Source organism: Salvelinus alpinus, chromosome 38, assembly GCF_045679555.1.
Source record: "Salvelinus alpinus chromosome 38, SLU_Salpinus.1, whole genome shotgun sequence".
NCBI lineage: Eukaryota > Metazoa > Chordata > Actinopteri > Salmoniformes > Salmonidae > Salvelinus > Salvelinus alpinus.
The window spans coordinates 7,382,895-7,410,589 of NC_092123.1; the positions used below are offsets into that span (position 1 = coordinate 7,382,895).

Sequence of the window (27,695 nt, forward strand, 5' to 3'; positions counted from 1 at the left end):
CTCTCTCTCTCTCTCTCTCTCTCTCTCTCTCTCTCTCTCTCTCTTTCTCTTTCTGCCTTATTAGAAAGTTACAGATGTAGGATCTTGTTTGTTGCTGAGAATTTCCCTGCACGGCAGGAAATGAAAACTTGTAGTGTATTCAAGGTTTAAAACGGCTGCTAAAGTTTCTAACTTACATTTTAAAATGTCAGACTTGATTAGCCCTAATGAAAAATGTGTCAACCCCTACAAAAATTGTCCATGAATTATAATCCACATAATAATTCACAGTTCCTGTTGCTGCAGGATTATTTTCCTGCTGTAGCAAACTGGCTCAAATTAAGATCCTACATCTGTACCCTTAGAACAGCTCATTTGAAGTAACTCAGAATGCCAATGAGATTTGAGCACCTTTCCTCCCGCTAACAATCAATTAAGTTCCATAATACAGAGAGAGAGAGAGAAAGCGAGAGAGAGAGAGAGAGAGAGAGCGAGCGAGCGAGCGAGAGAGAGAGAGAGAGAGAGAGTGACAGAGGAGTATGCTTCTCCCAACCGCGAAGAGTGCAATTCGTTACATCCACGGAGTTAGGGTACAACCCCTGTGATCCACCAGCGTATGTTCATTAAATCGTGCGGAGGTAATTAGAATCTATCGGACACCAGACCAGAGACATTTGCACCGCTTGCAGAGTTCATAACTGCACAAACATTCCCCAGGCCCCACAGCTCTGAACTGCATTACAGAAGCAACTGTTTTACAGGAAATGCTGCAGTATGAGGTAAGACACCATAATAGTGTGTTCCACAGCTTAAGCACTTCTTTCTGTACGCCTACTGTGAATTTATAAGAAAATGACAATGTACTAAATGCCACCCCTGACGATTTGACACGTCTGTCTGTTTCCAAGTTATATGACTTTTCAAGTGCTACCACTCTTAAACAGCCGTGTAAATCAAGTATTGACCACCCTGCTGCTAATTGCCTGAGTCAATGCCACTTCCTACTTATTGCTTGTCATTCTGCGGCTGCATGGCATATATGACACATCCATTACCCCTCAGCCTGAGGCAGGGCTGTTGCTCTCCTCCAACTCTGACTCACGTCATATCATTAAGTCTTGTGGGATCATCAGTCTCAGAAATGCATTCCATGTGACAACATTCTGGAATCATCCGAGTCGCAGCGTTCCACGTGACTGATGATGTTCAGCCGGGAGACCCGAGAGCATGAGGCATGTAGTATCTCTGACAAACCTCCATACATCCAAACACGATCACTGAAGAGGAAGGAATGGCCTCCATCACCCACCCACTTGTCTGACTGACTCTACCCTGCTACGGAAGTCCTGGCCCTGGAGCCCTGGACCTCTCTTTATCATGTCACAAGGACAAGCACAATAAACTAAACTAAACAGATGCAAATGGAGATTTATTTTGTAAACCCTTTCCATTTTTTCCCTTGCATGTCATTAACTATTCATTATCCACCATCATCTATGTACACTAGATGAAAAATGACACTAAGTATTGAGATCTGTTTGGGATTGTTTTTACTGAGGGATTAATAACAGCTAAAGAGGGATTATTATTTGATTAGACTTTGGGGCCATTACCCATGCAAAACTCATAGCACAGATATGCATGGTACCATCCAAATCATCACAATCACCTCTGTGTCCTTGTGGAAGGTCCAAAAGTTCCTTCTGTCATCATACAAACTGAGGCAGCAGACTTTGTGAAAATTAATATTTGTGTCATTCTCAAAACTTTTGGCCAAGACTGTACATAGAGAGAGAGAGAGAGAGAGAGAGAGAGAGAGAGAGAGAGAGAGAGAGAGAGAGAGAGAGAGAGAGAGAGAGAGAGAGAGAGAGAGAGAGAGAGAGAGAGAGAGAGAGAGAGAGAGAGAGAGAGAGAGAGAGAGAGAGAGAGAGAGAGAGAGAGGATGACAGACTCTGTGGAGTGACATGTCGTCCAGGTAGGGGACAGCTGTGTGACAGTGATGGAGGAGGAGGGATACAGAGCAGCTCAAGCACACACACACTCTGCCACACTTCCCAGATGTCACACACCCACATGCACAAACACACACACAAACACACTCACAGCTGTCCCAGTCACTCCTCCCTTCAGCTTCACCATTTCATGCACACACACACAATGTCAATGTCACTCTTCCTTCACTTTAATTTGAGCCTCACCACACACACACACACACATGCTGGGGAAACATCGCTGCTCAGTGCGGATCTGGGTCATGAAGCATTAAATCTCCTTGTTTATCAAGTACCGCCCTTCCACCACACACACACCACAGCCACAGCCTATCACCTCAATGCACACCATCTGTCCTCCAAAGCTGGGCTACCAAATCCATTAGGGCATCATGCCACGTTCACGTCATTTCGGAAACTTGGAAGTCTCCGAATTGCTTACTCGTTGTAGAAAGAAAGATGATACCATGTTTCCCACTTAAGAAGTATCAGAATCAACCAATAGGAAGCTCTACGCAAATGACTTACTTTCATTTTAACTCAGAAGTCCCGGGTTTCCAACATGACATGAATGCTGCATCACAGACATGTCTCTCTCCCTCTGCAGGAACGGACCACATGAACCAGCCATCTGACAGACCCCCTGGGTTCTCTGGTAGCCATGCTACGGCTAAAACTACTCTGAACTGTCTGTTAGCCGCAGTGGTGCCTGGAAAAATGGGTATACTCTAATTTGGAAAGAATTATCCAAACGGATCGCCTGGTGAAGGAAAGGTGCCCTGTGTGAAACATTCTATGACAAACAGTGACATACACTGAATGAACTTAAATGATAAATCCCATATATTGGTCTTTCACAGACAGGCCAACCCAAGCTGTACTTTGCAAGTAGGCTAATAGTAGGCCTACTATCGAAAAAGATAAATGAGTCTGTCAAGGTCACACTTTTTAATAGAAAAACAACACAATTGGATGTTCTAAGTTACACAACAATGCTTAAACCACATCAGGGGACCACTTTCGAGGTCTCGGAAATATCCAAGAAATGTTGTTATTTCTTCGCAGTTACCCTTTAATTCAAATGCCCAGACATCTAGCACTGTTGTTTGGTTAGTGGTGTTTTTGTAGCGTGCATAAAATGGAGTTTGCAAAACAAATGGCCACTGGATTGGTGCAAATAATCATGATATCATTCTGCCATGACTTACCTTGATTCAAAGTAGCCTTTAGAAAAATTGGTGTTCAAGCAGCCAAAGGCATTATCCTAGTCACATTAGCAACCCATGATAGTTGTTGCATCTTTAGATCTCCCCTATTTCTACATTTCTAACGGATATTTCCATCTCTGTCCATGAAACCACTCGCATGTGCAGTGTACATTTTAGAATGGTGTTTTCCCACAAATTGCATTTTGGAACATTTGTGCGTAGCCTACTGCCGTGTGCACATTGCGGCGCTTAAAATATGAAGAAATAATAGTTCATCAACATTTTAAGCTAAACATTCTGATCTGCTCCGTCAGCCTTTATTAATTGATATGGCGTACACCTCTGCTACACTACTTTGATACGCATCGGGGTGATTAAGAAGTGAATATACGCAATGCCCACAAAAAAATATGTGTATACGTCATATACCTGCGTATACCCTCCACTACACCACTGGCTAGCCATGCTACTGCTAAAACTACCCTGACCCATCTGTTAGCCATGCTACCGCTAAAACTACCCTGACCCCTCTGTTAACCGTGCTACAGCTAAAACTACCCTGACCCCTCTGTTAGCCATGCTACAGCTAAAACTACCCTGAACCCGCTGTTAGCCATGCTACAGCTAAAACTACCCTGACCCCTCTGTTAGCCATGCTACAGCTAAAACTACCCTGAACCCTCTGTTAGCCATGCTACAGCTAAAACTACCCTGAACCCTCTGTTAGCCATGCTACAGCTAAAACTACCCTGACCCCTCTGTTAGCCATGCTACAGCTAAAACTACCCTGATCCTCTGTTAGCCATGCTACCGCTAAAACTACCCTGACCCATCTGTTAGCCATTTTACAGCTAAAACTACACTGACCCCTCTGTTAACAGTGCTACAGCTAAAACTACCCTGACCCCTCTGTTAGCCATGCTACAGCTAAAACTACCCTGAACCCTCTGTTAGCTATGCTACAGCTAAAACTCCCTGACCCCTCTGTTAGTCATACTACAGCTAAAACTACCCTGACCCATCTGTTAGCCACACTACCGCTAAAACTACCCTCAACCCTCTGTTAGCCATGCTACAGCTAAAACTACCCTGAACCCTCTGTTAGCCATGCTACAGCTAAAACTACCCTGACCTCTCTGTTAGCCATGCTACAGCTAAAACTACCCTGACCTCTCTGTTAGCCATGCTACAGCTAAAACTACCCTGACCCCTCTGTTAGCCATGCTACAGCTAAAACTACCCTGACCCCTCTGTTAGCCATGCTACAATATACAATGCCAAAATAGTCAAATTTCCCAGTTAGAGGTACAATTTGCAATATTTATAGTGGTAGAATAGTCAGTTCAATTATATATATGATATACACCCACTGAGTGTTGAAGAAAACTAATTAAAGAGCATCATAAGGAGAATCCACAGCTCTGTTAGCCATGCTATTGCTTCCATTTAAAGATCAATAACTACATAGTGGAAACCATCACACTCTCCCAGGCTTGTACATAGGAAGTCTCTTAGTTGGTATAAATTAAACTATTTAATCCAGAAAAACAAAAACAGAGTAAGTCCACACTCAAAAAACATTGCAAACAGCTAACTTAAATTTACAATTTGTGTAATGTTTTCTTTCTGCATCATATGGAGAACCAGCACAGCCTCATTAACTTGCAGCTCAAGCTCAACAGTATGGGGGAGTTCAGTGTCTCTGTCACCCTTCAAAGCTAACAGGTTTGCAAGCAAGCCAGCCAGCAGAGTAAGATGGTTAATGATTTAGCGGCACATAAACACGTCGGAGGAACTCCTATGGATTGTCACCCCGCCACAGCTCAAAGAGAGATAAGGGATTTCAAATGTCCTTCCTTTGGAATTGAAAATGGAGTATATGGGGTACTGCAGTTAAACATCTATTTGTTTCAGTCAGGATGAGGCGAGTGAGTTTTAGAAAACATAAAACAACAGTGATCACTATCTTTTCTATACAGACAAGACTATAAGACGACACAGTATTGTCTACAACCAAATTATACATTTGCTGTACATAAAATGCTGTTTGACAATGGTGTACTGCCAGTTAGCTGTGACTGGTCCATCCATCCAAACCCTTAACACAGAAATACATCTGCTTTTCCTCAACCAGGCATTGGCCCAAGTACTGTAGATGCGTAGCCCCAAGCAGCATGCTGCCAAATAATGTGTTATAGCACCATTATAGCACCTTCTGAGTGGTTCTCCAAGACCCACACTGAGCATGATTTACCCCAAATAGTGTAACCAATAGAAAACATCAAGACACCCCTGTATTAACTAACTGTCTGCAAAACATAAAGAAATACGACCAAACTGTTTATCTAAAATGGGGATCGTTAAGGATAATACAGTCAAAGGACCCCAAAGTGGCACTGATCGAAGAGTGCAGTATTGGTTGTTGCAGTATTTTTTATTGGCTTGCCTGGCAACACACAGGGTGCTACTCCACACGTCCTCTCCACCAATGTTTAGTCAACAGAAGTAGGTGCCTGGGATCGAGGCAGAGAACACATTACACAGGGAATCGATACTAAGCAAATACATAACCATGTCAAGAAGTGGATAATCCTTTTTGTCTACAAGAGGCACAGCTCTTACAGTAACTCAATCCAACAACAACACTGTCTGATGGCTGCCTGCGTCCCAAATGGCACCATATTCCCTACAAAGTGCAATACTTTTGACCATAGCCCTATTGAACCTGGTAAAAAGTAGTGCACTAGGGACTAGGGTGCCATTTGGAACGGAACGAGCGCTGTGTGTACATGAGGTGAAGAGGAGGCTTCCAAAAACCCTCTCTAGAAAATCAATGTGCCACAGTGCTCTAATTGGGTGATAAAAAAGCCTGTCATACAGTAATTGCATAGATGGTTATTTGTTTATTTTGTTGTTTGTCCTTGGTTTCCCCTTACGACATGTTTAAAAAAAATATAATTGCCCTTCAATAATCAAACCGTAATTTGTCAGAAAAAACACCCTGTCTTTTCTTGCTGTCAGTTAGATGTTGCCATGGTGACGTTCCAATTTTCTTTGAACACCTCATTCTCTCCTCCATACAACCGTTGTACTGTTTTGACTGTTGCTTTTGACAGCCGTCGCCTTGTAGATGACAACTGATGAATTCTAGGCTCACCTGTTGCTATGACTAACTCGCCGTCTGTGAATAAGAACACGTTATTACGTCGAGTAATGATAATAATTTATTAAACTTTTATAGCACTTTTCATTTCGGACAGAATCTCAAAGCGCTTGTTAAGCAAAAATAAACAACGAGTAGCAATTAAAAAATAAATATAGGCTACAACAGTAGCTAGATCAGCTAGATCAAATCTGTTTGGCTGAGCATAGATGCCTTTCCTGCACATTTACATTACATTTACATTTAAGTCATTTAGCAGACGCTCTTATCCAGAGCGACTTACAAATTGGTGCATTCACCTAATGACATCCAGTGGAACAGCCACTTTACAATAGTGCATCTAAATCTTTTAAGGGGGGGGGGGGGGCAGAAGGATTGCTTTATCCTAGGTATTCCTTGAAGAGGTGGGGTTTCAGGTGTCTCCGGAAGGTGGTGATTGACTCCGCAGTCACATGACCAAATTTCCTAGTGGCCTCATGGGTGGAATGTTATTCATATTTTTCTTAATTTTATAATTAATAAACATTCTCTTTTTTTAAACGTTGAAAATCTGGTGTTTCTTTATCAAACAGTTTTGTTATATTTCAGTCTTCTGTGATGTATACAAGTGTAATATTGGGATGCAAATTCAAAATAATAAATTTCAACTCTATATCTGACATGGTACAGTTGTCTTCTTTGTTTAAGCCCATAATCATGTGTGTGCGGTATATACTTCTGTTTCAAAGTATATTTGTTTAAGACTACCAAGAAACACTCTGTGTGACCCTGATTCAGCCCGCTGCAGTGAAAAGATAAATACAATTTTAGAAATATGCGTTGTTTGTAAAAGAGCAGATTTACATGAGTTCCTAACCAAATTACTATCTATCAGAGAGGAAAACCAATCTGATGAGAATGTACTGTATGTATGTATGCGCATTCATTTGGATTCAGTCTGGTTAATTAGGGAAAGTACAAACAGTCTCTGAACATCAAAGACTCAACGTTTGGTGGTTGGTCTCTCTCTCTCTCTCTCTCTCTCTCTCTCTCTCTCTCTCTCTCTCTCTCTCTCTCTCTCTCTCTCTCTCTCTCTCTCTCTCTCTCTCTCTCTCTCTCTCTCTCCATCTCTCTCTCGCCCCCACACTCTCTCAACCTCCCTTTCTCTATTGCTCTCTGTATCTTCCCTCCAGTTGTTCTCTCTGTATCTTCCCTCCAGTTGCTGAACGACATTACATTTCAATAAGCTTTTCATCTGGGGAGAATTCTACCCTAAAGAAATCTGATGCAAATGAACCCAACCCAAAAACGCTCTCTGCTTCATTGATTTCTTAATCTGAGGAATCACTGTGGCAAAGACTGTAGTGGATTGGTACTCACAGTTTCATAGTTTCATGTTATATCTTGTTATAGCTAAATATACATACTGTATATACTATATCCAGCTGTGTGAGGACATAATATCATAGGTTGGTTGCACAGGTTAAGTTTGACCAATAAGAGAGTTCCTATGTTATTCCCCAGCCTTAGAGGAACAAAATTGTACCCCTTAACCCACCAATTCAGCTCTGGGCACAGTGTGATGGCCTGTTTGAGCTTCCAGCTGGATGGAGCGAAAGTGATCCGACGCTCGTCTCCAGAGAGGTGTCTGGCGGGTGGACACACACACACACACACACACACACACTCACATGCACACACTCACATGCACACACACGCACACAAACACAGTGTGGGTGGCCACCTGGGTCAGTGAGCACTCTCACATTGGCGTGTTGTGCCTCCCCCTTGTCTATTCTCAAGTCTTAGTGGTGTGTCTATGACCAATAATAGCCAGCCCCAGCAGAATGTACTGGCTAATGCTCCAGACAGAATAAAGTCATGACCTCCTAGACATTCCTATCCTTATAGGAAGAGCCTGAAGAAATACAATATCATATCCTTTCTGGAGACATTTATAAGACAAAATGGCCCTGAAATTTCAGAGCAGTACGAGGCAAAGAGAGTTGTGTATGTTTGTTTAACTGTAGGGGACAGAGTGGACCATTAGATGTTATCTTACAATGCATTCAAAGGTTTCTTTGGGGGACATATTAACATCTTTTTAAGACCTTTCTTTCAGATTATACACATCGTGTACTGTTTGTGCCCAGTTCATGATCACATTTTACTCATTGAATATAGTGGTAAAGCAAGGAACAGACTAGCAGAGATAACATTTAAAAGGAAAGACTGGAAAGCTATAAACACACAGTTGATTCATGTTGATTTATTGCAGTAAACTAGCATCTGTATTTAGCTGTCAGAAAAATACAGTTTGTTACATACTGGGGTTAAAATGTTGTTGCTTTGTATTTCCAAGAGAGATAACTGGTAAATGTTGTATTCAGTAGCAATATTTTTCCAAATTAAATGAAAACAGTAGGCATATCTAAAACGTCTGCAGTATATCATTGACTTAGTACCCAAATGCTATGATAAAATCTGTCACCTGAAGTAAACAACATAGCATTTGGAAGATTTTTTAAGCGTGCAAAGAGAATATCTCAAGTGTTCTTAATTAGCAATGTAACGTGGTCCTTTAACAAACAGACATAAATCCACGTTGTTAAACGTTGTCTTAAATCATCTTTCCATTCTCTTCTTCATAAAAAAAAATATATATATATATGTGTACCTAATCTAATGTTCTCCCTCCATCTCAACAAGTAGCTTCTTTGAACAATACTTAAAAGCCGGCGGGATCAATATTTTCCAGCATGCATCCAGGGAAAGTGCTAATCGGATTCAAGCTCATGAAATTAAAATGACTCAGCAGGCTGTAATTAGTGTCAAGCTATTAACTTTCTTATATATGTCTGTGAACTGAATACTTAAACACCGACTTTACTTTAATCACGAACATCCTACACAAACTGTATAGCACTATAGACTTCCTTTTAATCAGAGTGCCATACATGTCCTGCATCGATATGTGTTATGAGAACACATAAGGCACATCAACTATAATCCCCTGACATGGTAATACCATGCTCATCAACAAATCAAACACATCTTTAACCAAGCACGATCTAGAAAAATCCATTATCTGCAAAACAGTGGATTTTCGACACAAAGCTGAAGTGCATGTTGCATCTGCCTGGTATTTAAGTGTCATAACATTTCAGATATCAAGAATAATCAATTCTCTCCTCATTTCCAGAGTTATACAGCCAGGCCGTACTGCGTGTGTCTTTGCTGTCATTAAAGTGCTCATCTAGGTGGTATTGTACTGTCACAATTCAAAATGTCTTCACCCCTTACTTGTGTAGAACATCACCGCAACGTTGGCAACACTCTTAGAAAAAAAGGTGCTATCTAGAACCTTAAAGGGTTATTTGGCTGTCCCCATAGGTACATGTACAGTTGACATCATGATCAAATAATCCCTGTGGCTATATGGCTATGGCAGGAAACATCCCTTATTTCCTGTTTCTCTCTCGCTCACGCTACCTACCTCTCATTTCCATACCACTTTCGCCTGAGTGTAGGAATAAGCATGAACAGATAAGAGCATTTTTGTAATATCCTCTAAAAGAAGCTTAAGACGTCTACACTGGATGAAGTGCTGTGTCTCTGATGTTACCAGGGGCACAAGTGGGGGGGACATAATTTTAATTTTTCTTATCTAGTCGGATAAACACTCCAAACAGCCTACCCGACCGCTCGGAGGCGTCCGCATGGTCCTAAAGCACACTGTTGCCTCGTTTTATATCACAATCCAATTATAAAACTGGTGGGGGACAAAATGAAATTTCTGAATGTGGGGGGGGGGACATGTCCCCCCCGTCCCCAATGAAAGTTACGCCCCTGCATGTTACGGAAGAAGGAGACTAATTGAAGGAATTTGGTGTAAAATTACATTATCTAGTCTTGCTCAATTCCTTTCCTCAGTATTATACATTGCCAGTCTGTTACTGTTAAAGTGAGTCTTCATCACCACCTCAGGAACTGACGCATATTAACGCCTTGAGCTTTGCAAATAAACAAACTCTGAACATGAATATGCAAAACATTTGACTAAATCGTGACGCTTAGAGGCTCCCAAAACCTTTAAGAACGGAATACTGTGTAAGAGAAGGTCAAACACTTTTACAATAAGACTACAGCACCGCTGAGCAGAAACAAACAGCATCAGTACCGGCACTACACTGGGAGTTGACGTCATAATAATAATAATGATGATGATGATTATGATCATCATCATCATCATAATATAAAATAACAAAAATATGACAACTTTTCTTCGCTATTCATGTATATATACAAGTGTATGGCCATATTTCAGTAAACTGCAACAGAAAATCATATCTTGGTTGCAACTCATGTGGCTTAATATAGCTGTAATATCACAGATGTTTTGAATCTGTATGCGTATTTAATTCAGAGGCACTCCAATAAAGAAAGTCAAAAAGCCTGGCTCTACAGTAAAGTCCCATACCGTGGAACCATAACATTGAGCGATACAAGTTTATTGTTGCTTGGTTGGGTGGGTTCTGATTAAATCTGTCTCTTGATGTCTTCTAAACTCAACAGACTCACTGTAATCTCAGAATAATAGTGATCGTCAACGGATGTCAGATGACGTGTTTGCTATGTTAAATCCTTTAAGCTATTCTTGTTACTATCTGACAATTATGTTCACATATAAAACTGTAAGAGATAAACGATATATATATTTTTTGCAACTACAGCAAACAGTATCCACAAGAAACAGGCAGGCACACCCACCCACCACACTCAACTAGGCTTCTACTGTTTCACATTACAGCTGGTATAATAGCAATTGAACCTGAAAAGTGTGGGTCGTGAAATATGCGACCTCCAAACACGGAGGGAGTCACGGAGAGAAATAGACTGTGATGACCTGGTGTTGTTCAGCCGCACAGTCGGCCATAATGGTTAACCCAGAGGTGGAAACATTGCCACCATCCTTACCCGTTTACTAGCCCCCAGCAGAACTAAATCAACTCCCCCATTGTGTAGTGACTGTCAAACTTAAACAGCTATTACGGCCACCACGCCACTCCACTTAGCCATTTGCAAATCAGTCATTTTCGGCAGTCTGAGTCTCATTGATTAATGTTTACCGTGGCATTTTCCATCCTGCCTCATTATCCACCAGACTGGATAGCGGAGGCTGAGGCTTTCTTAAACCATGGAGGGAGATGAGCGAGCGATGCTCGGTCATCTCAACCGATTGTAATTGCCAAAATTCAATGCAGCGTGCAATTACATTCACTATACTCTGTGTACCAGACCACTTACTTAAAACAAACTCTACAGGATAAACAATGCATTAGGGAGAGGAAAGGAAGACAGAGAGGGTGAGAGAGGAGGGCATCATTTGCCGTTTGCAGTCATCCTCTGGCGTAAAAAAAGGATGCTTTCAGTAACATGGAGATTTACTGAGCCACTGACCAAATCCATTTAAAATTCCACCCAGCTTTCTTTCTTTTTATCATCCCTCGATCTTTCTACTCTTCTGAGATTCAGTATTTGCTGTTATCCGTACATCACAGACACACACACACAGAGACTCTTTTGTCTGTGTGTGTGTGTGTGTGTGTGTGTGTGTGTGTGTGTGTGTGTGTGTGTGTGTGTGTGTGTGTGTGTGTGTGTGTGTGTGTGTGTGTGTGTGTGTGTGTGTGTGTGTGTGTGTGTGTGTGTGTGTGTGTGTGTGTGTGTGTGTGTGTCGTTTGTTTGTGCGTGCGTGCGTGCGTGCGTGCGTGTGCACGTGTGTTGACCCACACACCGATGATGTCCATGTCCCCTCTCCTCTCCATCTGGGCCTGTGTGGCACTACCCAAATCTCTCCAGTGCATCTAGTGTACTGTAGCTTTGCTTGACACAACTGTGTCAGCTCTGTGTGTAGCTCAAGCAACTCAAAAGCTAATAAAACACAAAGGTCAATGAATGTGAATGTGATAAAATATCTCCATATGGTGGTCTTGGAGAGAGCCTACAGTAGATGCCTACTTCAAGAAAAACATAGCTGGCGTGTGTGTTTAGATACTGTCCATTCTCATATTTACAGTATGAGGACATGAAAATAATGGCCGCTATTTTTGGCCAAGTACTTTTTTTCCCGAAAGGAACATTTACAAACCACAAAGAAGAGAGAGAATATATCAATACCAATATCAATATATTTCAGTGTTTTGTTTACAATTACAATGGATGCTCTTCTACCGAACCATCATGACAACGATGACCTTTAAAAGTGAACCTGTCTGCGATCAGCCTTGTTTTGCTAAATATTGTTACAAAAAGCAGGACGTGAAAAGCTCAATCACATCCCTCCTCTAAAGGTCTTCCGAACAAAAACAAGCTATTCATATTCACGATAAAAGCCAACTTTAATCCATAATGATCTGACAATTACTCAACAGTAATTACTATTAATTCGTTTAATTTCTGATTTGCAAAGTCATTTTTAACAACGCCTTTGTTGCTATACTCATATGCTTTATTCATTCTCATCTAAAAGGCAACTGTTCCAAAAAAAAAATTATAATTAATTGTTATTCAAGGATCTGAATCAACCATGAAATAATAAACAAACAGTCAACATGACGTCAGTGCCATTTTTATTGACACTTATTTTACCAGGTAAGTTGACTGAGAATGTACTCTCTTTAACAATTATTTACCACTACTACAGTTTATGTCCAAATCAACCAGTGTGAAATAAAGAAAGAACTAGCCTAGTGGAACACTAAGTCAAACAGAAAATAGCTCAATGTGATCTATAACACACCATAAGAGAGGAAAAACTCTAACTCACTGAAATATTAAGTTTTAATGTCTTCAGAATGTTCTGACCTACGCTGCAAAAAAAAAAAGACATTGCAACGTAAAGAATATTTCACTGAATGTAGGTTTAGACTTTCTTCCAAGGATATTCCTTTTGAACCCGGCACACAAAGACCTGTCACGACAAACATTTGAGCTGAGCACGTCAACTCCTCTTTCTATCTATCACACACCGCCATCTTCCCTGAGACACATCAGAGCTCAATCTGATATTAAGGCTTCGTGTGGAATAAAGGGTAGCTAATAGTAGTTCATTTGTTCATTTGTCAAAGTAGGCATTAGACTGGCGCACATCGTCAAAAGGAGCACAGTGAGAGAGGACCATTTGTCATGCTAATGAATGCTTTGCCCTCGTTTTCCTGCCACGGCCCATTCCTCGCGCGTACAGGCCTAAAGGAAATGTATGTTTGTTTGTTAGTTATTCTACTTTTTTGAAAGAGAGCTGACCAGGCATCAACACTGGGGCAGTGGGCTGACTGTGTTCTCTTCTCATCTCTGTCACGTCAAAGCGGCCTCTCCTCTCTCCTTTCCGTGACTCAGAATCAGTGTGTTTATTGTACAGTATATGTCATGACCAGCCTCTCAGCCTTCCAGTCCCTCCAGTTAACACACATATTCTCTTCCCAAACAGGGGTGATACGGCCGACATGTCTCCACCCCTCGCTAGCTGGGGGAAATCAACAGGGGGTTCAGATCTGACCTCCTCCTGGCACTAGCTGTCCTTGTCCCAGTGTGAGTGGAGTCAAGCAGGGTCCCCAATAGGCTCCCCGGGGGCCCCTAGGGCCACCACCAAAGACCAACAATAGCCCTAATAAAACACAACAGCATAGAAAACACACAGCAGTATATCTGTAGACAGTAGAAACACAAATATTATGACATGTTGTTGTGAGACATCATTCACTGTCTCTCTCAACTGTTGATGTGGCCAGTGGTGCCTAGTGTGTGTACACAAATTCTTCTTTTACGTTCACAAACAAACTGATTGAATGACAGATTCTCAGGACATTGAAATTCTGCTTTGTAAATATTAAGAAACCAGGTACTGACCAGCATCTTTCTTATGTATCTCTGTCTCAATATCACTGATGCTATGGCTACACGAATTAATACAGCAGCCTATAGACTATTGAAATCTATAACATACAGTAAAACCTTCATTATTGCTTTAATCTTGTTTTGATTAATTGATGAATAGAAGCTGTCAATACTGGTGGTCTGTATCTAAATCATCATTTTACATACATTTAAAACATTAACATAGACATTATAGATTTACAGTGCATTCGGAAAGTATTCAGACACCCACGTTTTGTTACATTACAGACTTATTCTAAAATGGATTACATTTAAAAATAACTTCATCAATCAACACACAATACCCCTGTCATAACTCTACCGTGACAATCTGAAAGGTCAGGTTACAGTAGGTCCTCACTACAGCGAGGGGGGGGGGGGGGGGAGGGAAGTTGGCTGTCGGGCTGTTTTATGGCGGTCATAAAATACGCTGCCTCTATGCTCTGTAATGTTCGAGATTGGAATGTAAAGTGTGGGTCACAGAGAGACCATTGGACATCAAAAGTTTGAATAATTAAACAATATTTCTATTTTTGAGAATGTGCGAGTGGTCCGTGGACACTTAAGGGACAGTCATGACGAGCGTGTTTCATTTGGTGACCTCGTGAAGGACAGGAAACACTCATTACTGTGTCTTTGGTTGTGTACACTTCTTAATGATGGGGTTTACATCTAAATAATGTGACACGTATGTGATTAAACATGAAACTAACCTTCTAAATGAGAAAATATGGGTTTTCAAATAAAGTTAACCAAATCAGTGGCCATGCCCACGTGAGCGTAGACATTACATCAGCGTCATGGACCGCCCTTTTCTCAGACGTGTATAAAACCCACTCTTGACGAAATTAACATTAGACTAGAAAAATGCAGCTGACGCTACATGTTGAAATGGTTAAGAACTACAGCTCTATAGGCCACGGAGACCATACAGCGTGTAGTGTTGGCTACACGGCAGGAAATGGTTCAACTCTGAGACTATCGATCAATACAGAATAAGAGCAAATCCTAGACGTAGAATTACTAGTCTGCAGCTGGAAGTTACGTAAGTCTAGTACGAGAGTACCAACAATCGCGGAAGCATCTATTCTATGGAACAATCCTCTGTAAGCCTGACGTATCCATTACAACAGACACCATCCAGAGCTGCGGAGAAAGCTACAACCATTAAAGACATTGTGACTTCTGGGGAAGTTAACCAGAGACTCTCTGATGAACTGACTCTCCAGCAGACAGACTGGCGATTCCAACAGAGAAGACAACGACAGCATACGGGCGTAAATATATACATTGCAATTATTTTAGAATGAGTCGGCCTTCATGTGCAAAGGATTAGCATTTCAATTAATATAATTATCAACTCTGAGGAGTGAATCCATTTTGTCATTCCCGCTTTTTATCTGTCCCCACCCCTTTCTAATGTCTACCAAGCCGTCATACCGGTTTAGCCCACTAGGGACTTATCAATGCATTGGGTTAGTAACCAATAACTATATTGTTTGATTATGTATTTCTGTGATTTGTTTAGTTAGTTAGTAAATAAATAATTAAGCCAATTTGTATATCGCTGATTCATTTTAGAGACTAGGGTTCGTGCAGATATCCAGGGGTTTGCAATGTTCAGTAATGAGAACTGATGAGGTAATAATACATTAATGACAATGACTAATCGATATGATATGAAAATATCTGAAGAGTCAATTTGGGAAATAGAGACTCTATAAATATTTTCCTGTGATGCCCCCAACTTCCTAGTTAATTAAAGTTTACATGATTAGTTGAATCACGTAATATCACGTAATTATTACACATAGAGTATTGATTTGATAAAATAACATGGAATGATAGTCACGGACACGACACCCCATAATGACAAAGTGAAAACAGGTTTTTAGAAATTTTGGCAAATGTATAAAAGTATCTACATAAATATTCAGAACCTTTGCTATGAGACTCGAAATTAAGCTCAGGTGTATGCTGTTTCCATTGATCATCCTTGAGATGTTTCTACAACTTCATCGGAGTCCACCTGTGGTAAATTCAATTGATTGGACATGGTTTGGAAAGGCACTGTCTGTATAAGATCCCGCAGTTGAAAATGCATGTCAGAGCAAAAACCAAGCCACGAGGTCGAAGGAATTGTCTGTATGGCTCCAAGACAGGATTGTGTCAAGGCACAGATCTGGGGAAGGGTACCAAAACATTTCTGTAGCATTGAAGGTCCCCAAGAACACAGTGGCCATCATTCTTAAATGGAAGACGTTTGGAACCACCAAGACTCTTCCTAGAGTTGGCCGCCCGGCCAAACTGAAGAATCTGGGGTGAAGGGCCTTGGTCAGGGAGGTGAGCAAGATCCCAATGGTCACTCCAACAGAGCCCCGGAGTTCCTCTGTGGAGATGGGAGAACCTTCCAGAAGGACAACCATCTCTGCAGCACTCCACCGATCAGGCTTTTATGATAGAGTGGCCAGACGGAAGTCACTCCTCAGTAAAAGGCACATGACAGCCCTCTTGGAGTTTGCCAAAAGGCCCCTAAAGGACTCTTAGAACATGAGGAACAAGATTCTCTGGTCTGGTGAAACCAAGATTGAACTCTTTGGCCTGAATGCCAAGCGTCACGTTTGGAGGAAACCTGACACCATCCCTACGGTGAAGCATGGTGGTGGCAGCATCATACTGTGGAGATGTTTTTCAGCGGCAGGGACTGGGCGAATAGTCAGCATCGAGGGAAAGATGAACGGAGCACTGTATAGAGAGATCCTTGATGAAAACCTGCTCCAGAGCTCTCAGGACAGACTGGTTAATCTCCAACAGGACAATGACCCTAAGCACACAGCCAAGACAACGCGGGAGTGACTTCGGGACAAATGTCTGAATATCCTTGAATGGCTCAGCCAGAGCCCGAACTTGAACCCGATCGAACATACTGTATCTGGAGAGACCTGAAAATAGCTGTTCTGCAACGCTCCCCATCCAACCTGACAGAGCCTGAGAGGATTTGCAGAGAAGAATGGGAGAAACTCCCCAAATACACATGTGCCAAACTTGTAGCGTCATACCAACGAAGACTTGAGGCTATAATCGCTGCCAAAGGTGCTTCAATAAAGTACTGAGTAAAGGGTCTGAATAGTTTGCAAATATGATATTTCATTTTAATACATTTGCAAAAATATCAAAAAAACTGTTTTGGATTTGTCATTATTGGGTATTGTGTGTAGATTGATGATGGAAAAAATACACTTGTATCCATTTTAGAATAAGGCTGTAATGTAACAAAATGTGGAAAAAGTCAAGGGTTCTGAATACTTCCGAATGCACCATACAGTACATATATTTTTAAAAAATACAACAATAGACACACAATTTTACATTACATGTTCTTTGATATACTAGTATTAAATAAATGTAATGCTCTCTCTCGTAACACTCTTCACAGTGCAGGAAACTGCAGTTAAATATGTGTCTGCTGACACAATCAGTAGGGGCAGGAAGGAATAGAGGCTTCAAGCTGTCTAAGATCTACACTGAACGGTCCAGCTGAGGCAGAGGCTATCCTAATATGGACACTGTATCGAGATCAATCAGCTAAAATACTATTGTGCTAAAATTGTTCTCCTCCTCCGACTGAATAGGCCAAGAATGTGGGACATATCGTGTTCCCAAAACAACATTTCCATTCCATTACTGATTCACCAGTAAAACAAACTACTGGTAATCCCCGTTATATTTCCAGACCTTGTAAGGGTGTAAAAGCCCTTATCTGGACCTATATCTGGACAGGGTTAAGTTGGTATTAAATTGTATTTTAAGACCTAGATGCCAAACACTCAGAACCTGCGTTTACCAGGCAGAGAGAGAGCAAGAGAGAGAGTGAGAGAGATAGAGAACGAGAGACAGAAATAGAGAGAGAGAGATAGGCAGAGAAGGTGTGGGGGAAGGTAAGGATTGGAAGGGTTAAGTGAAGGCAGACAAGACACATGCATCTGTATCAGGGAGACATCAGCAGGCCCCTCACGTCTCGCCATAATAGGATGGAGAGAGGAGGAGAGGAGCGGAGTGCCATGTGGCTCTGACACATCCCAGCTCAGAGTAATGGAGCTCAGGGAGAGCTCGTCACACAGATCGGCCCATGTGGCGCTTGGACACAGATGGTGCAGTGTTACGAAAGCAGCGTGGAGGCATGGCATGGTACCAATGCGGCCACAGCCAGGGCCAGCCACTGGATACAGAGCCGGAGATGCTGCACACATACACGTGCACGCACAGACACACACACACACACTGCACAGATGACCCACTGACTGCTTTTGATTCCATCTCACACACACTCTGTTGCACAGACACCATGCCATCGTTCTGTGCGTTTGTGAGATTAAGAGGCTAAAGATACCATCCGTCACCATGATAGTTGGTTACATAATATAACACGGGTTGGTTACATAATATAACACTTCTCTTGTTTTTAAAATTAATTGAATCTTCAAACCCAACAGAGTCTTGAGTTAGTTTGAATTAATGAATCAATACAGTGTGAAAGTGTATTGAGTTCACAAAATGAGGATGTTTTTTTTTTCATATTTCAAAACGCAAAGCTTTGCTGTTTACTCCTGGTAAATGTGACCTTATAGGAACCCAACACACCCTTATGACCTGAGATTATCTGATCACACTATTCAGACATTAGACTACCTGAATAAACTATTCAGACATCAGACTACCTGAACACACTATTCAGACATTAGACTACCTGAATAAACTATTCAGACATTAGACTACCTGAACACACTATTCAGACGTCAGACTACCTGAATAAACTATTCAGACATTAGACTACCTGAATAAACTATTCAGACATCAGACTACCTGAATAAACTATTCAGACATCAGACTACCTGAACACACTATTCAGACATTAGACTACCTGAATAAACTATTCAGACATCAGACTACCTGAATAAACTGTTCAGACATCAGACTACCTGAACACACTATTCAGACATTAGACTACATGAATAAACTATTCAGACATCAGACTACCTGAATAAACTATTCAGACATCAGACTACCTGAACACACTATTCAGACATCAGACTACCTGAATAAACTATTCAGACTACCTGAATAAACTATTCAGACATCAGACTACCTGAATAAACTATTCAGACATCAGACTACCTGAACACACTATTCAGACATCAGACTACCTGAACACACTATTCAGACATCAGACTACCTGAATAAACTATTCAGACATCAGACTATCTGATCACACTATTCAGACATGAAACAATCTGATTACACTGTTCAGACATTAAACTACCTGAATAAACTATTCAGACATCAGACTACCTGAATAAACTATTCAGACATTAAACTACCTGAACACACTATTCAGACATCAGACTACCTGAATAAACTATTCAGACATTAAACTACCTGAACACACTATTCAGACATGAAACAATCTGATCACACTGTTCAGACATTAAACTACCTGAATAAACTATTCAGACATGAAACTATCTGATCACACTATTCAGATATTAAACTACCTGAATACACTATTCAGACACTAGCCTATCTTGCAGAGACTGTCCAATGTTCTGGGAGAGGAAGGTGGTGAGTGTGAGGAGAATTAACCTCCTGGTCCTTATCTTTAGCTGGGATGAATCCATTTCTATTTCTATGGGAGAATAGAGACCATGTAGCTGAGGGATGCTCTAGCCTGAACACACGCATGCATGTATAGGTACGCACAAACATGTACACGCACGCACGCACACACACACATACACACACAAACACACCCCTCATCTCTCTCCTCAACCAGTCTATCAAAGAAGCAGAGATACAGACTCAACGAGGGCCTCCTTTCTCCTCTCTCTACGTTTTTTCCCTTTCTTCCGCAGTGCACACTTTTCCAGAACACCTTTTCCCCCTGGCTCTCAATCGCGAAACTAAATATAGCGAGTGGTGCAGACAGCTCAGCTTCATAACAAATGGAAAGCAGAGCAGCAGTAGATACCGGGGTGTGAATATGAATTGAACACCCTGGATGTAGCTTTTTATTTTCTTATGGGCTTAACAACACTTCATTATCTTGGTCTCCATGAAACTACCAGGTATAGTCTCAGCTTGTCCCCAGGCTCAATTATTACCGTGTATAGACAGTGAGGTGTTGTACTTATAGACAGTGAGGTGTGAAAGAGACAGAGCCGGCTGGTGGACGAGATTAGGAGTCTATCTGAACACTGCAGAAAGAACAGCGAAATGTACTGTACAGTGGATTTAGAAAATAGACATGGATAAATCTTCCAGATGCTTCTGACTAATATAGCTGTTGGTAAAAATAGATACAGGGACCAAGCATAATGTGACACATAGCAAGACAGTATAGCTTGAGTGTTTGTATATCTTCTAATTCGTAGGTCTAGTATAATTTGCTAAAACATGCACAGTATCACTATGAACTGGGATGACAAAGCCTATCAGTTTGATAACCTCTCCGACTCCATTATCCCCAAAGTTCATACTGGAGTTACAGGAGTTGATATGCTGGGGGAAAATTGCTTAATTCCATGTCGGAACATTTAACGTTGTTTTACCAGAAACCTCTCCTATTGTAAATAGCTACCATCACATTCTCCTCTCTTGTACTATCAGAGCAATTAGAGCAATGTTATTTGAGATGTAAAATTCAGCCAAATCAGGTGTAAGTTAAAAAAAAATATATGTTTGTACTTATTTACTCCCCATTCAATTTGTATGGGTTTATTTCCTGCTGTGCCATCAGTTGAGAAAATACTGAATTTACAATACAATATAATTTTACAAAGAATACACATTTGGAAAAATACAAATTATACCACATAAACCTCACAATTTTAATCGCCAGCATTTACAGTATTGCAGCCAACCAAAACACACATCAAACACACAACATGGATGAATCCATCAATCCATAGAAATCATCACAAAGCGCTCAGAAGACCCAAATGATCTGCTGTGACTTACCTAACACTCCAAGCCTGTAGTTTATGGTGATCACGATGACGTTTCCGTAGCTCGCCAGGATACTCCCGTCGATCATGTTCCCTGTTCCCTCCATGTAGGATCCCCCGTGGATGTACACCATGACCGGCTTCAGCCCGTTCTCATCATGGATGTCTGGAAAGAAGAGCAACGAGCATGAGCACCTGTAGATAACACTGAGTCTGGCGGTACGTCCCAAATGGCACCCTATTCCCTGTATAGTGCACTACTTTTGACCATCGCCCTATGGACCTCCTACATAGGGAATCGGGCGTCATTTGGGTGGTTAGGAAGGAGCCAGCCACATCCTTTACTTTGGATGCATATGTTTTTGACATTTTAAAAATCAGCAGGCCAATGGAATATGGGTAGTTCAAAGTGGGTGTCATATGTAAACGCTATTGGATGAGATAGGTTCACTGTACGTACCGTAGTATTGGAGACACTGTAAGAGGGGAAACTCGCTCTCTTTAAATATGTGATAGAGGCATCATTCTGCAGATATCTGTACAGGGACTATGTTCTTGGAGTTACACCAACACACAAGGACTGTGTCCCAAATGGCACCATGTTACCTATATAGTGCACCACTTTTGACCAGAGTCTGTATAAAGGGAATAGGGTGTAATTTGTGACGCAGTCAAACATGACACAATTAGGTAGGATGAATACCTTATTTTGGAGCTTTGCTACTCTGATTAGTACATGTGCAGGAGTTGATTATAAATTAAGAGGGTAGAGTCTTAGTATGAGAGAAGATTGGAGAGGGATATCATGTTCAACGAACAACAGCCTGCTAGCAGGATAAATCAACACTCAGTTCAGTCAGCAGTCACAGGCCTCATTAGGGTGTTGTTCATTGACTTGCAGTTGATTCCTTTGGGTTCAGCATCTCAGAAGTCATAGCTCAGCATTCTACCACTGCTTCCCACATTCTAACTCCTTAGGACATGGTGGAGAAGCAATGAGTTTAGAATCAATGATTTGGGGAAGGAGGGATTTTTCAAGGATTTCATTACTTAAATAAAAATGAAAGGTGTCCTTCTAGCCTCTGGGTAGAAACACCATACAGTGCATTCGGGAAAGTATTCAGACCCCTTGACTTGTTAGGTTATTGCCTTATTCTAAAATGTATTAAATTGTTTTTTCCCCTCATCAATCTACGCACTATAGCCCACGGTTACAAAGAAAAAACAGGTTTTTAGAAATGTTTGCAAATTTATTTAAAATAAATATGACATTTACATAAGTATTCAGACCCTTTACTCAGTAGTTTGTTGAATCACCTTTGGCAGTGATTACAGCATCGAGTCTTCTTGGGTATGACGCTACAAGATTTGAACACCTATATTTGGGGAGTTTCTCCCATTCTTCTCTGCAGATCCTCTCTCCACATAGGAACTCTGGAGCTCTGTCAGAGTGACAATCAGATTCTTGGTCACCTCCCTGACCAAGGCCTTTCTCCCCCGATTGCTCAGTTTGGCCGGGTGAGAGTCTTGGTGGTTCCAAACTTCTTCCATTTAAGAATGATGGAGGCCACTGGGTTCTTGGGGCCCTTCGTTGCTGCAGAAATGTTTTGGTACCCTTCCCCAGATCTGTGCCTCGACACAATCCTGTCTTGGATAAAAGTTGCTTATATGTGCCTTTCCAAATCATGTCCAATCAATTGAATTTACCACAGGTGGACTCCAATCAATTTGTAGAAACAAGGATGATCAATGGAAACAGGATGCACCTGAGCTCAATTTCGAGTCTCATAGCAAAGGGTATTACTGTTTTTTATAAATTTGCAAACATTTCTAAAAACATGTTTTCGCTTTGTCATTATGGGGTATTGGATACTGTAATAAACATTGTTACTTCGACACGGTCTGCATCTGGGTCTTACCTTGATACCTGATAGGGACGTAACAAAATGTGGAAAAGGGAAAGGGGTCTGAATACTTTCCAAATGCACTGTATATACAAACGTATATACAAACGTATGTGGACACCCCCTCAAATTAGTGGATTTGGCTATATCAGCCACGTTGCTGACAGGTGTATAAAATCGAGCACACAGCCATGCAATCTCCATAGACAAACATTGGCAATAGAATGGCATTACTTAAGAGCTCAGTGACTTTCAACATGGCACCGTCACAGGATGCCACCTATCCAACAAGTCAGTTCATAAAATGTCTGCCGTGCTAAAGCTGGTGAACTGTAAGTGCTGCTATTGTGAAGTGGAAATGTCTAGGAGCAACAGCTGAGCCACGTATTGGTAGGCCACACAAGCTAACAGAACGTGACCACTGAGTGCTGAAGCGCGTAGCGAGGAAAAATAATGTGTCCTCGATTGCAACACTCCCTACCGAGTTCCAAACTGTCTCTAGAAGCAACGTCAGCACAATAACTGTTTGTCGGGAGCTTCATGAAATGGGTTTCCATGGCCGAGCAGCCTCACAGAAGCTTACATGTGCAATGCCAAGTGTCGGCTAGAGTGATGTAAAGCACGCCGCCATTGGACTCTGGAGCAGTGGGAACGCGTTCTCGATAGTGATTAATCATGCTTCACCATCTGGCAGTCCGACGGACAAATCTGGGTTTGGTGGATGCCAGGAGAACGCTACCTGTCCGAATGCATAGTGCTAACTGTAAAGTTTGGTGGAGGAGGAATAATGGTCTGGGGCTGTTTTTCATGGTTCGGGCTAGGCCCCTTAGTTCCAGTGAAGGTGTAAAGAGCCCTGACCTCAACCCAATCGAACACATTTGGGATGAACTGGAACGCCGACTGTGAGCCAGGCCTAATTGCTTGACATCAGTGACCGGCCTCACTAATGCTCTTGTGGCTGAATGGAAGCAAGTCCCCTCAGCAATGTTCCAACATCTAGTAGACAGCCTTTTCAGAAGAGAGGAGGCTGATGTAGGGGGGACCAACTCCATATTAATGCCCATGATTTTGGAATGAGATGTTCGATAACCAGATGTCCACATACACTACATGGTCAAAAGTATCTCGCAAATATTTACTATACTGGCTGAACAAGTGGGGTCATACGACATCCTTGACCATATCATCAGGGCTCTATGGACTCAAGGATGAGAGCATCCAACGAGGGAAAATCATAGCACAGCCCCTCCACAGGTTTGGATAACAGTCAATATGAGTGTGTGTATGTGTGACTCACCAATGTATTTTGGAGTATGTATGATGATCCTCAATGTGAGTATGTGTGAAATAATGTTAGTCAGCGTGTACAGCAATGTAAATGTGTGTGAACTGCAATGCTATTTCAAACCATGGAATTCCAAATAAATAAGATTCCATTTGGTCTAGTGTTGCAGGGGCCAAAGCATTGGTCATAGCAGGCAGCGGGCTGAACAAGTCAGGGTTTACCCAGCCATGACCCGAACTATGTAATTGGTATTCAACCAAGGCTCTCTCAGTACACTCCGATTATTGGTTTCTGTTGCATCCGCCGTTGGCTGCTGCTGAAAAGGGGGCGGGCCAGCTGCCTGGCTGGCCTCTAGGTCACATTGCTTCTGCCTCCGCAGGCTTGGCAGTGAGTAGCAGGGCCTATGGGCAGACAGACGACTGCCTTGCATTGGAGCTCAGCTGTGTGTGCGTGCGTGTTTGTGTGTAAGATTGTGTGCGTGTGTGTATATCGCTTCCCCTCCTCCGCAAAAAAAACCCACCAAATATATAGAAAGGAGAGGTGGAAAACAACCCACAGTGGTTATTAATCTCCGCTGTGTTCTGAGTGGGCGCCTAGTGCTGCGATAATGTGAATGTATCTATTTCACAGCTCCTCACATGTTAGCACCAGCCTAGCCTATACAGTGTGTAGCCTGCAGTCTGCTGTTGTGGCCGAGGCCGTCTTGAGAAGGACCCCCCCCCTTCACCTCTGCCACGCTCCTCTTGGGCAGACAGCCAAATACATTGCACTTCACAGATAGACTGGGTCGACGAGACAAGTTGGAGGAAGGGTAACTAACTCATATCTTCTAACTTATTTAACGGGCCACTTTCTCCATTCCACGCTAAGGTTCTTATTTGAATTTATTAGTAGGATAGGAGCTGCTGAAACCAGGTGGAAAATTCCAGATGCCCATTAAACAGAGGGGCAGTACATGAAGTTGTCAGGCTCACAGAATAAATTAGAGGAAAAACAAAATGGAGGAACTTATTCAAGAAAGATCCAGTGTAATATATTATAAAAATTAAGCGAACTGGATGGAATATGGAGAACAATGCACCAAATTCTTTTTCAATCTTTAATATAGAAATGCTACCAATTTTTTTTTATTGAAACTTGTTACAAATGAATGTTGCAATTTTTTCACTAATAATAATGTAAAATTTACATCTGTACAGAAAGACTCATGTGAAGGCCAAATTACAGAGGAGGAACTTCTTGATGCAATTAAACTCCAGGGCTGGGTGGCATACCAGTGGAAGTACACCAAACTTTTTTTGATACACTCAGAGGACCATTATTAGCATGTTTTAACCACTCCTATATAAATGGTAGATTATTGGACACGCATCAAGAAGGTCTGATATCATTATTACTGAAACAGGACCCAAGTGGTATATATAAAGATCCAGGCCTCTTACACTTCAGTGTTGTGATGCAAAAATCCTAGCTAAATGCTTGGCACATATAATTAAAAAGTATTGTCAGATATCATTCATCCTAATCAGACAGGTTTTTTACATAGACGATACATTGGAGATAATATAAGACAAGTACTGGAAACAATAGAATACTATGACATTTCGAGGACACCAGGCCTGGTTTTCATAGCTGATTTTGAAAAGGCTTTTGATAAAGTACGACTGGAGTTTATATATAAATGCCTAGAATATTTCAATTTTGTGGAATCTCTTATAAAATGGGTTGAAGTTATGTATAGTAACCCTAGGTGTAAAATAGTAATTAATGGCTACATCTCAGAACGTTTTAAACTGTCTAGAGGAGTAAAACAAGGTTGTCCACTATTCGCATATCTATTTATTATGGCCATCAAAATGTTAGCTGTTAAAATTAGGTCCAACAATAATATTAAGGGATTAGAAATCCATGCCTTAAAAACAAAGGTGTCATTGTATGCTGATGATTCATGTTTTCTTTTAAAACCACAATTAGAATCCCTCCACAGCCTCATAGAGGATCTAGATACTTTTGCTAACCTCTCTGGATTAAAACCAAATTATGATAAGTGATATTGATATATGATATTACGTATTGGATCACAAAAAAATGCACATTTTACATTACCGTGTAGTTTACCAATAAAATGGTCTGACGGGGATGTGGACATACTCGGTATACAAATCCCAAAAGAAAGAAATGATCTCACTCCAATACATTTTTATAGAAAGTTAGCAAAAATAGATAAGAACTTGCTACCATGGAAAGGAAAATACCTGTCTATTTGTGGAAAAATCACCCTTATTAACTCTTTAGTCATATCACAGTTGACCTATTTGCTTATGGTTTTGCCTACACCTAGTGACCGGCTTTTTAAATTATATGAACAAAAAATATTCAATTTTATTTGGAATGGCAAGCCAGACAAAATTAAAAGGGCCTATTTATATAATGAATATGAATTCGGAAGGCAGAAATTATTAAATATTAAAGCATTAGACCTCTCACTAAAGGCGTCAGTCATACAAAAGTTATACTTAAATCCAAACTGGTTCTCTAGTAAATTGGTAGGAATGTCTCACCCCATGTTCAGGAATGGCCTTTTCCCCTTTATTCAGATTACACCTGCTCACTTTCAGTTGTTTGAAAAGGAAATAATCTCAAAAATATCTTTATTTTGTTAAACAAGCCTTAGAAAGTTGGTTGCAATTTCAGTTGAATCCACCTGAAAAGACATAACAAATAATACAACAAATATTGTGGTTAAACTCAAAAATACAAATTTATTTTTTTTAAACATATTTTTCAATGAAATGTTTCAAAAAGGTATAATTTTAGTGAATGATATCATAAATAGGACTGGTGGAGTTATGTCACACACGCAGCTAACACAGACATATGGAAATGTCTGCTCTACCCAAAATTACAACCAGCTAATTGCAGCATTACCACAAAAATGGAAAAGACAAGTAGAAGGGGAAAAAAGTAAAGAACTTGTCTGTCGGCCCTGCATTAAAGAACATAAATGGTTAAAGAAAAGTGTGATAAATAAAAACATATACCAATTTCATTTAAGGACCAAAAAATTGACAGCTGTGTCATATAAATTGCAAAATAGTTGGGAAGAGATTTTTTATGATGAATTGTGAATTGACACGCAAAACAACGCCAGATTCAAAACCAATAGAATGTTATATACATATATGGGGGATACAATCTTCCCAGCTCCGCAAATTTTGCTGTGAGGAGGCAGAGTCATTAGATCATTTATTTT

General features: G+C 41.1%; 1 protein-coding gene across 2 annotated transcripts in view; it reads right to left on the reverse strand.

The window, feature by feature from the left end:
- Window positions 1-27,695, reverse strand: part of LOC139566208 (neuroligin-4, X-linked-like) — a 67,956-nt gene that overhangs the window by 16,168 nt on the left and 24,093 nt on the right. For both annotated transcript variants that reach the window (XM_071387244.1, XM_071387245.1), the window contains one exon: window positions 21,267-21,419. In XM_071387244.1, the coding sequence (XP_071243345.1) occupies window positions 21,267-21,419 (153 nt within the window). The remainder of the gene's footprint in view (window positions 1-21,266; window positions 21,420-27,695) is intronic.